Source organism: Rhinatrema bivittatum, chromosome 2 (assembly GCF_901001135.1).
Source record: "Rhinatrema bivittatum chromosome 2, aRhiBiv1.1, whole genome shotgun sequence".
In the NCBI taxonomy this organism is placed as follows: domain Eukaryota; kingdom Metazoa; phylum Chordata; class Amphibia; order Gymnophiona; family Rhinatrematidae; genus Rhinatrema; species Rhinatrema bivittatum.
In genome coordinates, this window is record NC_042616.1 from 85,285,546 (window position 1) to 85,299,993 (window position 14,448).

General features: G+C 42.4%; 1 protein-coding gene across 13 annotated transcripts in view; it reads left to right on the forward strand.

Annotated features, from left to right (window-relative positions):
- The window catches only part of LOC115084076 (sodium channel protein type 5 subunit alpha-like), a 1,049,386-nt gene that overhangs the window by 381,196 nt on the left and 653,742 nt on the right, over positions 1–14,448 (forward strand). For all 13 annotated transcript variants that reach the window (XM_029588401.1, XM_029588411.1, XM_029588408.1 and 10 more), the window contains exons 11-12: positions 8,759–8,941; positions 12,715–13,104. In XM_029588401.1, coding sequence (XP_029444261.1) covers positions 8,759–8,941; positions 12,715–13,104 — 573 coding nt within the window. The remainder of the gene's footprint in view (positions 1–8,758; positions 8,942–12,714; positions 13,105–14,448) is intronic.

The following is a 14,448-nucleotide window of genomic DNA, read 5'->3' on the forward strand; positions in this document are numbered from 1 at the left end:
GCTCCAAGATCTCCACAACAAAACTGAATGTTTTCTCTCACAGGGCAATCTTCCCTTCTCCTAAGAAGATCTATAGCCTCATTTCCAGAGTTTGGTAAAGTTAAAGCTCTAGATCAGGTATTAGTTCCCTTACCCCTCATCCTCCCACCCATTCCCCCAACCCTCAAAACATCCAACATTCCCTAGAAAACAGGGAAAGAGGGTCCTAATATAATTGTGGGTGAGTGTCATGTCCCCAAGATCTAACACAAAACAAAAAACTCCTAAGTATCTAACAATCAGAAGAAAGAGAGGGATATAATTTTATCAGAAAAGCGCAGCAGCAGGCCATAAAAGCTCAGTGTTCATGGCCAGCAACACTGTCCCAACAACATGACCACAGCAGAGGAGTTCAGTTCAGTTCTCTTGGCATCTCTACTCTGCTGATATTTAGTCAATAAAAAAAACCTCCACAATGATCATGCCATCTAAAAGGGACTAACTTTGATGGTAAGGTAAGGTACTGTTCCATAGAAGATGACCTCCTTCCCCTACCACCCAACCAGCCATCCATGTCTCGATAACTGACTGTGATCCAACGGCTCGAACGTGGCGCTATGCTGGCTAACAGAGGCCACCACAAGGCAGCCGCCATGCTTGTTCTGTTATGCTTGCCGCCCGCGGCAGCCCCGCAGTGCGGCCCTCTCACCTGCACAAGCTTCAGGCTCCAGCTCCTCGTTGCTGGTGGCGGTGGGCCGCCAGTCTCGACCTCGGACTTCAACCAGCTCCTCCCGGTCCTGCTCCGCTTTCCGGAACCTCCAGCCAGGATGCCTCCGTCTGGCCTCTCCGCGGGGTTCGCGGAAAGACGCCGCCAGCGCTGCACCCCTCCCTAGGCGCGCGCACCAGTGAAACCTTTAAAGGGCCCGTGACGGGAACCTGGCTGCGGACTTGGATGTTGAAGTCAGTTCCCTCAACATATAAAAACTTAGGCAGCTCTCCTCAGCGTTGCCTTTGCAACAGGTCGCCTTGGTCTCCTGTTCCGGTTTCCGAGTTCTAGTTGCCTTGCATTTGTCTTGTTCCTGTGATTGGTTCCTGTTCCTTGTTTTCATCTCGTCTGTCTACTGGATCGACTACCTGGTTCTGACCTCCGCCACGCCTTACTTCGCATGCCTTCTCCAAGCCTGATCTCTGCTACGCCTACTTTGCCTGCCTTCTCCAAGCCTGACCTCTGCTATGCCTGACTTCACCTGCCTTCTCCAAGCCTGACCATTGCTACATCTGACCATGCCTGCCTTCTCCATGCCTTGACCAATGCTGCATCTGACCATGCCTGCCTTCTCCATGCCTTGACCTTGCTACGTCTCACCACGCCTGCCTTCTCCGTGTCTTGACCATTGCTACGAATTACTTCGCCTCAGACTTTCTTGAGTCCAGAGTTCCATGTTGTTTGCTGCACCTTCCAAGTGCTGCCAGCTTCCATTCAATCTTGACAGTGACGCCTCTGTCCCTATCCTCTGGACACGGACTATTAAGCCTTTGGCCTTTCTTTGCTCAGGCACCTTCAGTTCCTTCTTGTCCCTTGGTGCTTGAGTTCCTGTTCCACATCCCGTCCAGGATAGGACCACGCCACCTGCTGGCTGCTGTCTCTGGGATGAACCATCTCCTACCTATACTCAACCTTGAGGCCCGCCTAAGTCCTGCCAGCCCCGGCACCCGAAGGCTCAACCCGAGGAGAACGTGGACTTGTATAGGTGAAGCTCCAGTGGCCTCCAGCTTCAGCCCACTCTGCCTGCTGACGGTGGGGACCCATAAGCCCTTGCCTACGGGTTGCGTCAACCCCACCTCAGCCCAAGGATCCACCTCCTATACAACAGGTTCTTTTCCCTGCTGCTGGGTCTGGTTGGGGCGCCATTTTAGACTCCATCCCACGGGGTTTATCTTTGTCCTTCTTGCTTCCCTTAATGGGCATTCCCAGTGGCGATTTCTGCATGTACAGGGCGATGGACATACACGCAAGAGAATGAGGAAAAAAGCGGGCAGGAGACATCGCTGAAATAGCAGTTTTTTGTTTTTTTTTTGTACAATATTTTTATTGAAATTTTTAAACAAACCCCCGTGGGAGCAAACAATGGAATACAGTCCAATGATCATTCATGTGTCAGCAAGGTTACAGAGTGTAAAGAAAACAAGGTAAACATGAAAACAATTCAATAATCTCCCTGATATACTTCAAAACTAACAACAGGAAAACATAACATCATAACACCCTGAAACTCTCGCCCTGTGGCAAGTCCTTCCGTTTCCTTGCCTCCCAACCCCTCCCCCCCCCCCCCCCCCCCCCCCTCCCTTGAGTGAAAGCACCGGGCCTTAGAAACTTCCAGATGAAACACAGACCCATAGGGTGAGAATGGGGGAATGCGAAAAGCAGGAATGTAAAAAGCAGGAATGTAAAAAGCAGGACACAGGCCGACCCCTAGAAGACCGAAGCTAGAGACTAATCATGATAACAAGAATAAACCACCACGCTCCCCACCGAACAAAAGAGCACCACCCATTAGAGTATGGTGGGAGTAAGGTAGGTACGCATTGGGAGCCAAGTGAGCTCGTTTTAAAGTGAAGTTGGAAGCATGACACTCGGATCCTAGTGCAAAATACTTCCACAGCTCACCACATAATGTGACCCTCTTCCTGGGCTTTTAAAAAGAGAAAATTAAACCCTGGCCAAGACTGGGGAGATCCACGGACCCAAAGCAGCACAGATCCAGATGGAATTTTGCTTTCCCACATGAAGCCAATATAGCCATGACTGGGGCAAAGGTATTAGCTGCCATAGGGCAACCTTAGAGCCTTGCACACATCCTGGAACCCACCCTCTCCACACATTCTATGATCGATAATTAAAAGTCAGCTGATTAGTTAAGTTAGCCAGATAAACTTATCCGGCTAACAGCCAGGATATTCTGTGTCATGGCCATGCTGCTATATATACACCCAGAAAAGGTTAAATTTAGTTGGATAAGTATATCCAGCTAACTTTAGACCTGCTAGATCTAACTTATCTGGCTAACTTAGCTGAAAATCGGCACATTTCCGGCTAAGTAAGCTGGATAAGCTGCTCTTCCCCATTACATTCCCATCCTGGCTAACAACCTAGCCAATTAAGTAGTTAGCTGGCTAAGCGATGGCTGCTGAATGGAGTTAGATACTCAGATGTCACCTAGCCTGATAAGACCTATATGCTTTTGTAGTAACAGATTTTACATGAAAAAGAACAAAATACAAACTTCTGAGGTAAAAATATCACTTATAACATGTATATTATTTAAATGCACTGCTGTGGTACCAACCAGAAAAGTTTGCAAAACAGACACTTGCAACCAAATGGTATTAGACCTATTGGAAAGCATGTTGGGTGTGGGTTTGGCCCTCAGAAAGCCATGAGTAAACTGAATTACAATATAGTAGATACCCCATACAAAGATAGCACTAACTGTCAGCACTCAAACAGTAATATCCCTACCTATGAAAAGGTAACACTGCAAATATTACACCAGACCCTAAACACCAATTTACCTTCTATTAGGGAAACAGAGCAAATCTGGCTGCTATCTATCCCGACACAGAAACTATACACAGAAACTATACACCTTGGTCACACATGTAGAAACAGACAGACCCTCTCCAGATACAGAATAAAGAGACCATAAAGTATAAATAGAAACATGCAGACAAAACTGAACTGGAAACTACAACAAGCCAGAATCTGTATGTAGTACAGCAATGGGAAAACAAAATCATCACCATGTCACATGAAACATCAAACTATAAAATCAATAAATATGAATTTTGCAAATGTAAGTTGTTTGCCACCCAGAACTGTAGATTGAGTGGGTTAAAATTTTTAATTAAATAAATATAAAATAATCATAATAGCAAAACCATACTTATAAGAAGAATATAAGTTTTTTTTAAATAATTAAAATAAATATTTCAAAACAGCTGATGAATAGAATATCAATCATTAAAACTCATATAAACATGTTTTTTTTAAATTTCTCAAACACCAATAAATTATTCCAAAACAGCAGACACAAATAAAACCCAATAATTATAAGTAAAGATAAAAAATGACCTGCTTCCATACCTGGAACTCTGGGTTCCAATTACCCTGAAATTGTTGTGGATTAGTCATTTTCACACAAACTCCTTTATGTTCTCATGCACAAAAATGTGCTTTGATCCATAGTTTTTGTATTTTAGCTTATGCTGAGACACATTTTATATTTTATACTTTATTTGATTTCTCATACATTTTTACATGAAAAGAAAATAAGTAAATTTGGCTTCTAATAACATCTCACTCAAATTTAGGAAATCATTACAGTTCCGCATTTCCAATAATTAAGTCCACATTATGGGGAGTTTACTGAAAACATAAAATCATAGGAAAATAATCATACATTTATGAACTTCTCAGGAGAATATACATTTCTGACCAGTATACAATATATCCATATAAACAATTACAACTCCCTCAGCTACCTTTATCCTTAAGAAAAATTTCTAGATGAGAAGGATCAAGAAAAACAAACTTGTTTTTGTGTAGTGTTATAATACACTTACATGGAAATTTGAGAAAAAAGGTGGCCCCTAGGGCCAACACTCGTTGTCTCATCAAAAGAAATTGTTTCCTTCTCATCTGAGTATTTCTCGATACATCAGGGAAAGCTTGAACTATCTTACCACAGAACAAGAAACTTTTATTTTTAAAATATTTTTGCAGGACTAGGTTTTTGTCCTGCTCAGCAACAAAGGTAACTATCAAAGTTGCCCTTGTTGGGATGTTATCTTCAGAAGCCTCAAGAAATGATGTTAAGTTAGGGCTATTATCAGCTAACACATCTATTCCACCTTCTGGGGCTATACCTTCTCTCCTAAAATTTGATAGATAATATATCTTAGAAATAGGAATTTCCGATGTAATACTCAATATTTCTCTAAGATATTTTTTAAATAATTCCTGCGCCGATAACAGTCGGGTAACAGGAAAGTTTAAAAAGCGTAAGTTTTTCCTCCGCATATCATTTTCTAACCCTTCCAGATTTTTATATATAACCAAAGTATCTTTGATGAAAGTAGTCCCAGTGGTCTGTAAAACTGTTATCTGGGAATTCATAGCAGTATTAGCAGTTTCAATTTGTTCTATTCTTTTCCTGTGGTCGTTCAGTTCCCCTTTTATCTCAGTAGAGAACACAGTAGCTTGGGCCATGGATTGAGAGAGCCTCTTTTCCATGTTTGTAATTGCTTTCCAGATGTCGACTAGGGATATGTTCTCTGGGTCTGGTGCGGCCGCTCCCTCCTCCACACCTTCAATATTGGCTGCAACCTGGTCCAGAGGATCTTTATCCCTATCTTCAGTTGTCACCACCCCAGCTGTGTTCGGGGTATCTAAAGGATTTACCCCTACACTACTTGAGGTGCTTATGGATATCTGATCGTGGGCGGGACTCGCTGTAGCCCCAGACGAAGAAGAAAGATTTTGAGGGACCTCCTTGGAGGTGTAACTCACCCTTCTTATTAAGTGTGAGTCCATCGGTCCTCTTTGTTCTTTTGCCACCGGTGTAGATGTTAATACCTTCATTTTTCGCTTCCTCCCCATTTTAAAATGAAAGGCTCTTCCTCCTCAAAACTTTCTCCAGTTATCCTCCTTTTATACGCAAATGTAGTAACCAACATTTGATTTATGCTGTAAACCAACGTGATATGTATTGACATGAATGCCGGTATATAAAAATCATAAAATAAAATAAATAAATAAACATGCTCACTGTCACATTCTCTTGCTCTCATTCTCATAAACACATGCTCACTGGCTTACATGTTCTTTCACACACATGCTGACTAGTTCACTCGCACTCTCTCATGCTCACTCACTTTCTCTTATGCTCTTACAGATTCACATGCTTTCTCATGATCTCATTCACATACATGCTCACAAGCTCACATGATCTTTGATAATCTTGCTCACACACATGCTCATTAGCTCGCTTGCTCTCTTACACTCACATACATGTTCAGTGGTTGACATGCTAACTCTCACACTCACAGTCATACATATGTTCACTGACTCACTTGCACTCTCTCATGCTTGCTTTAATCCCCTTTCACCTGTAAATAAGCTAATATATTTTTGCTTACATTGGTGGTCAGGACAGGTGAAATCCTGGCAGGGCTGCCTGTTGATTCTCTCAGAGGTCCTTTCGTGAGGGAAGAGGTTCCAGTTCAGACCAAGATGCTGCTGCATCTTATCTTTTCTAATTACTGTTGTTTGCTGGCTGGAACAAGAGGGGAGCCAGCAACAGAGAACAATGGGAGACTTGAGCCAGTGGTGAGTCAGATTGGGTGTTCTGCTGGCTGCCTCCTGCCGCTGGGAGAGGCAGATCTGATGCGAGAGCAACGAGCTGCAGTGAGAGGCAGTGGTGGGAGGTCTGCTGGCTGCCTCATCCCGCAAGATATGAGCATAGGTAGGATGAGAACTTCCCTCCGCCAGGGGAATGGGCAAGTCATTTTACCCTCCATTGCCTCAGGTACAAATTTAGGGGTAGATTTTAAAAGCCCTGCGCGCCGGTGCACCTATTTTGCATAGGCCCTCGGCGCGCGCAAAGCCCCGGGATGCGCGTAAGTCCCAGGGCTTTGCTTGGGGGCGTGTCGGGGTGGTGCAGCGTTCGGGGCAGTGTCCGGGGGCGTGGCGGCGGTCCGTGGGCAGGGCCGAATCATGACGGCAGTCCGGGGGCCCAGTGTTCCGGCACAGCGGCCTGTGCTGGGGCAGGGAGCCGGCATCGCGTGCAAGTTACGCCTGCAAGAGGCAGGCGTAACTCAATGGAATAAGATAGGGGAGGGGGATTTAGTTAGGGCTGGGGGGTGGGTTAGATAGGGGAAGGGAGGGAAAGGTGGTGGGGGGACAAAAAAAAAGTTCCCTCCGAGGCCGCTCCGATTTCGGAGCGGCCTCGGAGGGGAACGGAGGCAGGCTGTGCGGCTCAGCGCACACAGGCTGCCGATTTTGCGCAGCCTTGCGCGCACCGACCCCGGATTTTAAAAGATACGCGCGTATCTTTTAAAATCCGGCATACTTTTTTAAAATCTGCCCCTTAGATTGTAAGCCCTCTGGGGATAGGGAAATACCTACAGTACCTGAATGTAATCCACTTTGAAGTGCTGAAAAAGTGCAAAAAGCGGAATCTAACTCTAAATCTAAAATGGTGAGCGGAGGAAGGGCCTCAGAGAGCCATAGCTGCCATAACGGTGGGTAAAGGGAGGACCTAAAAGCCATGGGTGCTACAGGATGGGCGTGGAGGCCTGCATCCTCTCTGCAATCTTCAGCTGCACCCGACCTGGGCTCTGGCGGTGGCCGACAACCTCTGTCCCATCTTCAGCCACCGCCTTCCTGAGTACCGACGGTGGCCCGCAGCCTCTCTTCAGTCTTCAGCCACTGCCAGCCTGGACTCTGACAGCTGCCCGCAGCATCTTCAGCTGCCAACGGCTCCTCCAGGCCCTTTTCTCTGCACACCATAGCATGGGAACATAATACAGCCCCTGGTGAGAGCTTCCCTCCATAAAAAGAATCCCCCTCTGGATTAAGAGTTAAGCATAGGAGAAAATTGCTAGCTGGAGCAGCCCTGAAGAAAATACATTTGTTTGTGTTCCCTTGGGATTAAAATCCCAGTATAGGCTACAGTTATCTAATTATTTTATTTTATTTAACTTTTAACCATTTTTCTTTGTTTTAAATATAAAATGCATATAAAATGCATATTATGAACATTTTTTCTGTTCGTGTTTTATTTTGACTGTGCGATTTGTTTTTCTTTCTAGGATTTCTACAATGTTTTAATACCTTTCTTCTGAATAAAACATAATAAAAAAAAATTAATTCAATAACTGCTATTAATCGAAAGGAAATAGCCACTGCTTGTTGCCAGCATTAATAGCATGGGATCTATTTAATGTTTGGGTACTTGCCAGGCACTTGTGACTTAGATTGGCTGCTGTTGGAGACTGAATACTGGGCTTGATGGTCTCACCTAGAATGGCATTTCTTCTGTTCTTATGCATTTGCCACCTTCCACAACTGCTTTGCATCCTACTTGCTGTCTGTCTCCCTCTTGATGCGTATATATAAACACACACACAGACTTCTCTATTTATGGCCCTACCCTTTTGAATTCTCATATATGTCTGACCAAAGACCCTAAGCTCTTTAAACAATTACTAAAAACACATTTATTTCAGCTTGCCTTTCCGAACAATTAACCTCCATGAATGTGCTTCCTCTAATTTCTTATACATAAACAATCATTTTGCCTTCCTTTAAACCAATATGCACCATTTACTCTAATTATTTGCTCCTTTATCCCAATATGTTTAAGAATGCTGATGGTTATTATTGTATAACATCTATAGACAGTATATTATTTTCAGTTGTTATTTGATATTTAGTTTTATGATTAAGTTTTACTGTACTGAGACTCTTTAGCAACATTAACAATTTTTTAGCACTTAAGCCTGAAAAGGAGGGTGTGACTTGCAAGTATTTGTCTTAGCTTACTGATTTGGGTTGAAAAAAACAGATATCAGATTTCAGAGGTAGTTAGCGCTGATTGTTTTGAATCCAGACTCAGAAGCTTGAACTAAATCAGAATTAGGAGGAAAGCAAGAGACAGCCACATTGCAGAGGGAGACTACACATATTTATTTGCAAGATTTTATTTTTTTACTCTAGGCAGCAGCTACGAAAGGAAATGATACGATGTCATACAGTTCTGCTGAAATGTCACCATTTACCTCCAAAGATGCCAAAGAAGAAAAGAACAGAAGAAAACAAAATAAATCTTCAGAACTGGAAGAATACGGTACAGACTCAAAGGTTCCCAAATCTGAATCTGATGACAGCCTACGAAAGTTGGTAATTGCTCTCCTGGATCTCAAGTCTTTTTTTGCGCAGTAATAAGTTTTTCGTTGTATAGGGAGATAGATAAGGAATGCTGGCAGTTTATCAGTGGATGCTATCCTTTAGTCTTTCTATTTGGTTATCTATGCTCTATGCATAGAAATCCTTAGATAGATGGCAAACCTGAAGGTCGAGCTACTGGGCCTTTTTCAAAAGGACTTACTTTTCCCTTCTGGGCCTATGGAAAAAAAATTTTATTGAACAAATAACCGCCTCCCCCCTCCCCCACACAATGCTTTACATGCAGTAGAATTATGTAAAAAAAAAAACCCAACAGAGTTTAAGGGAATCCCAAACGAAATGAAACAGAAAAAATAGAGGGAAACCAGAGCATTAAGCAAAAATGTTCAGCAGAGCTATCGTAAACAAAAAAAATAATTTAAAGCAAGCCAGATGCCGTGTCCTACTGTAGTGGGCTAGAATTATGTTCACCATTTCATGGACTCAGATTAACAGTAACTCTCAATGTAGCTGCTTCAAGGCCAATTTTCGGTTTTTGTGGCCTAAAATATGGTGAAAATTCATCTGAAATTAGGTGCTTAAGTTTTAACCTGAAAATTAATTGAATAAAGGTGCCTAAAACTGAGGCACCTAATTTTAGGTCTACTATGTATTTGCCTAATTATAGACATTTAAGTTAGGTGCTTGGTGCTAGAAATCAACTTAGTTTCCCTGGCCCCTAACTTTACTTTTGGGTCTGCCCATATTTTAGGATCCTAAATTTAGCAGCACATCCCCTATTGCTTCTGCTAATCAATCTCAGACCATAAATTAAGTTCAAAATTATACAAAAAAAGCCTTTATTCTATGTGTGATTTATATAATTTTTGTATGGAGAGGAAAAGAACTGATGGAAGGGGACATCAAAGACTGAGTCCTTTGCCAATTTGGTACAGTCATGGGGCTAAGAAACCTCTCTCCTTATTTTAAAGGCAACTGTCCTCTTTTCTTCTTTATCATGTTTTGTTTACCATATTTTTGTTTTTTTTAAAATAGCAGAAGTAAGCCTAATAACGCAAAGATTGAAATAATTGAGAAAGTATCTGAAAAATGCTTATCTTTTTGACATAATTGATTCTCTTGCTTGCAAGTTGCCACTGTTTCCAGTTTTTTTGAATAATCTAGAACTTAATTTACAGTCTGAGACAGATTAGCAGACTCAGTTGATTGTAATAACACTAGCCAGTGAGTTAAATTATCTAAATTTTTCCCAGGCAAATTTATGCCCAGACAAAAAGAAGCCGAGCTGGGGGCATAGTTTTACTTTTTCTGGACAGCTCTGGTATTCACTGCTGGCCAGACAAAGTTATCTAGGTAACTCCCTCCTGGTAAATAGCTACCATAAAGTTACCCAGAGCAGATTCAGGCTGAATATCTGGATAATGTTACCTGGAGAGCGTTATCCAATTGTCTGGCCACCACCAGCTGAATATGGATCTGTAAGATTCTAAGACTTTGGTCCAACTTATTTTACAAAAAATGCCACAGAGAATTCATTGGTTTTGGCAAGCTGATCTCAGCCAATCATGGCTAACCTGGGAGGAGAGATGAACTTATTTATGTATTTTGACTAAATTGATCCCTTTTTAAAGAAAAGAATGGATGTCACCTAGGCAAATAACTTTATATCCAAACCTGTAATGAGGTGGTAATAGTATTGAAGTGTGTATATACCCGTTACTGCAGTAGTTTCCTTCCCTCAACTTCCCTAACAGAAATAGTATTTGCTTGTTATATAACCCTATGTAAATATCACTCCCTCCTCACCTGGTGAATTTCATACTGTTTCACATCGCTTGTAATATCTCCTGACATCTCCTTCCTCTTTCAGGGTAACTCCTAGTTGTCTTCCTTCATGGTTCCCAAATTTCTCTCTTCAATGACTCCAAACTCTTGGCTCTCTGTCTTGCATTTCCAGCATTCAATATATTATTATTACTATTAAAAATGCATAATATACAGTAATTGTTGATAATGAACTCAGCCCACCAAATGTGTCCAGATGCCCTTACCTGATATGACACCATAGACCCTACTTGGCCTCCAATCATCTTCCTACCTTTCCATTACCACTTTCCTCTGCATCTGTCCTAGAAATACTTGAATTCTATCACTGGTTTTGCTTTTTATTACCTCCTGGTAGACGATTCCAAGCATCTGTTATTTTATCAGTAAAGATGTTGTTATGGTTTCACCTGGCATGCAGCCTCACTGTGCCCTGTTCCAGTCTGCTGTGACACCTCCCCACCGATAGAAGTCTCCGTTCAGCTGTGCCCCCAGCTGCCCAAGCTATCTCCTCGCTAGCTACCCAACTCTCGCTGCGGTGCATCCTCCTCTCAACTGGGGAGCCTCGGCGAGCTTCTACTCCAGCATTGCCAAAGCTCCTCCTCGCTTATCGCACCACACCCAGTTTTGGGACCCATTTAGCCCATCTTTGCCAGAATCACCTTGGCATTTCATAGAGTCACTTTTGGCACCTTGACCTGGCCTCTCTTCTAAGCTTGTGGTCTCCAGGCTTTTTATTCTCCTGTTCCTAGCTCTTTGGCCTACTTAGGCCTTCCCATGTCTAGTGGCCTTTGGGCCTTCTCCTACCCTACCTTCAGGCTTCAGTGTTCCTTGTTCATTGTTGTCTCATCCTGCCTGCCTTGCCTAATCCTGTCCTTATTTGGTCCTGTTGTGTCCTGTCTCAGCCCCTGTCTTGCCATTGTCTCGTCTGGACCCAGTCTGTGCCTAAACCTTGTTTTTCTCCTGAACTTGCCCCAAGAATCAGCCTTGCTCCAGCCCAGCCCAGCCTTGCTCCCTATAGCCCAGCCTGTTCTAGCCTTTAGCCTTGTACAGTCTTGTCCAGCCTGCTCCAGCTTCAGTATGCTCAACCACCAAAGCCAAGACCTACTGGTCCCCAGAACCCAAGAGCACAACCTGTAGGTGGTGTTGGGGGGCGGCGGAACTGGCTAGGCAGAAGATAATCTAAGCTGCAGCCATGCAGTCCTACACTGCTTTTGAGGGGGTATTCCCTGTTTCCAGCACAGCACCCTGTGACAGAAATATTTTCTTTGTATTTTTCAGTTTCTGCCTCCTGCTGATATCATGTCATAATTCCATGTATTTGAGCATCTTTTATAGAAATTAATGCATGACTTACCATACACAACTGAGTTTGGACTGCTATCTTGCAGGCTAATTTTAAAATGAGTGCGCATTCACCCATACACGTGCATACCGTCTTGTGGGTGGAGACACGCTGCAATTTTAAAGAGCGCACTTGTGCACATATGTTTTAAATTACATCTCACATGTATGAGTATGCATTTAGTCTTAAGAGATTGCTCGAGAAAATGTGCTTTGCATATGTTTTCTAGGGCTTTGCTGGCTTTTATGTGTGTATGTAGGCACATTTTAAAACATGCTCGCGTGAATGGCAATCCAGTTTTTCCAATTAGTCCACTAGATTTCCCAGTTAATATCAAGACCCCTCTGGTTCTTCATCCTGCATGCCCCGCAGTTGTCTCAGACCCTTTCATCCTGTCCTGTAAGCCCTAAACCCAAGCCGAGAAGTAGTAAATAGATTGGTCTGTCTGAAAAGTGAGTGAATGTATATTTTTGAGGAGCATTGATCACGAAATGTATTGAGAACCTCTAAGAACAAGTGGAGCTATATAAATGAAGATTATTATTAGGCAATTATTAATAGTCAATGACTTCAGTTTTCTTGTTTGTTGGATTTCCAGTCACTTCTTGGTATCAACTATGGTCCCAAGTCCAGTTTCCCTAAGCGCAGGATCAGTCATGGAAGCATATTCAGTTTTCGAATTCGTGGCAGGGACATTGGCTCTGAAACTGATTTTGCAGATGACGAGATCAGCAATGCTGGGGAAAGTGAAAGCCATCGAGGGTCCCTGCTTGTTCCACGAATGGGACGGCGTCATAGCATCCAAAGTCAAGCAAGTCACCCCTCTCATCCTGCCACGCCAAACTTCATCTATAATGGAAAGAGGAATAGCTCTGTGGACTGCAATGGCGTTGTTTCCCTTGTTGGCGGGATATACTCCAACCCAGCTTCTCCTGCAGGGTTAATGCTGCCATCTGTTATTGTGGAGAAATCTGTGAAAGAAGATCATGTAAGTACAAATTTATACCAAATGCATATGTAACCTTCTTCCGCCGGAAAACTCTCTCTTTAAACACAGAAGACGATATCACTGGATATCCATTAAACAAGATACCCGGTGTAGCAGGTACATGATACTTCCATTTGTGTTGTTTGAAATTATGTTGTTTAATTCAGGGAATGCGCCGTGTCAGCATAGACTAGAGAATTTACAACTTATGGTTTTATTTAATGATGGAACATCTGAAGGGTTACAGGGCAATATTGAATATGTTTTACGTAAGGACTGCTTGCAAACTGATTTGTTGCTAGTGCCTTTTGTCTAACTCAGCTTTGCTTTAATTTGCTTCACCTTTCTGTAAAGTGCTGTTCTAAGAAACATTCCCCCCCTTGAGATATGTAATTAAAAACCTGCCGTCAAAGCTCCAAGGATGGCTACTCATGCAGTACTATCGCTTTAGAAAGTCCTCATTTTTCCCTACACAGTAGGCTACATGTGAGGATTAGTTTTACCATGCAGGAATTCATGATGTGAAAAGCAGGGATCAAAGCTATATTTCATTGTCACTTTGACCTTATTCTTGATGCAGTCTCAATTGCGATAAAGCTATGCTGCCTTTCTGTCTTGCAGCATCTCTTCCACTCTGTGTTTTCTACATAATATTTATTTATTTTGGATGTACATGTGTGTGTGTGTGTGTGTGTGTGTGTATATATATATATATATATATATATATATATATATATATATATATATATATATATATATATAACCTGAGAGAGGACTTACACATCTGGTACTCTGATCATTAAAACACTGCAGAAAATGCAGAGGAGCAGGTTCATTTTAGTTTCTCACTTTTATTTGCATAATTAATGAATGAAAGAATTAATGAGAATAAGGTATATATTATATATTCCTACTGCTTTATAATCATCTACAGAACAATATTAAGTGCATTATGGCTTTGCTGCCTGTACTGTAACATTTTTTAACAAAGGTTCCACATATCAGTACCTAAATTGTAACATGATCATGCATGACACTGAAGAGAAGGGTGTATGTGTGTGTGTGTATGCGGAGGGTTGGGAGGGCAGGTGTTGGTAAAAGTTACACTGCTCTTTTTGCCCTGTGCAGTAATTGATTAGCTATATAGGAACATCATTATGGTAGCCTGAGGGTAGATTCTGTGTAAGGCTTACAGATTTCCATGGTCAAATCTGTGATATTCTGTGGCTGATCTGCAATATAGCTGTAAATCAAATCTTCTCCTTTAAAAAGCAAAACATAATTTACTCATGGAAAGAAACTGCATGTCTTTTATTAACTAGATGAAAACTTTTTTAATAGTTA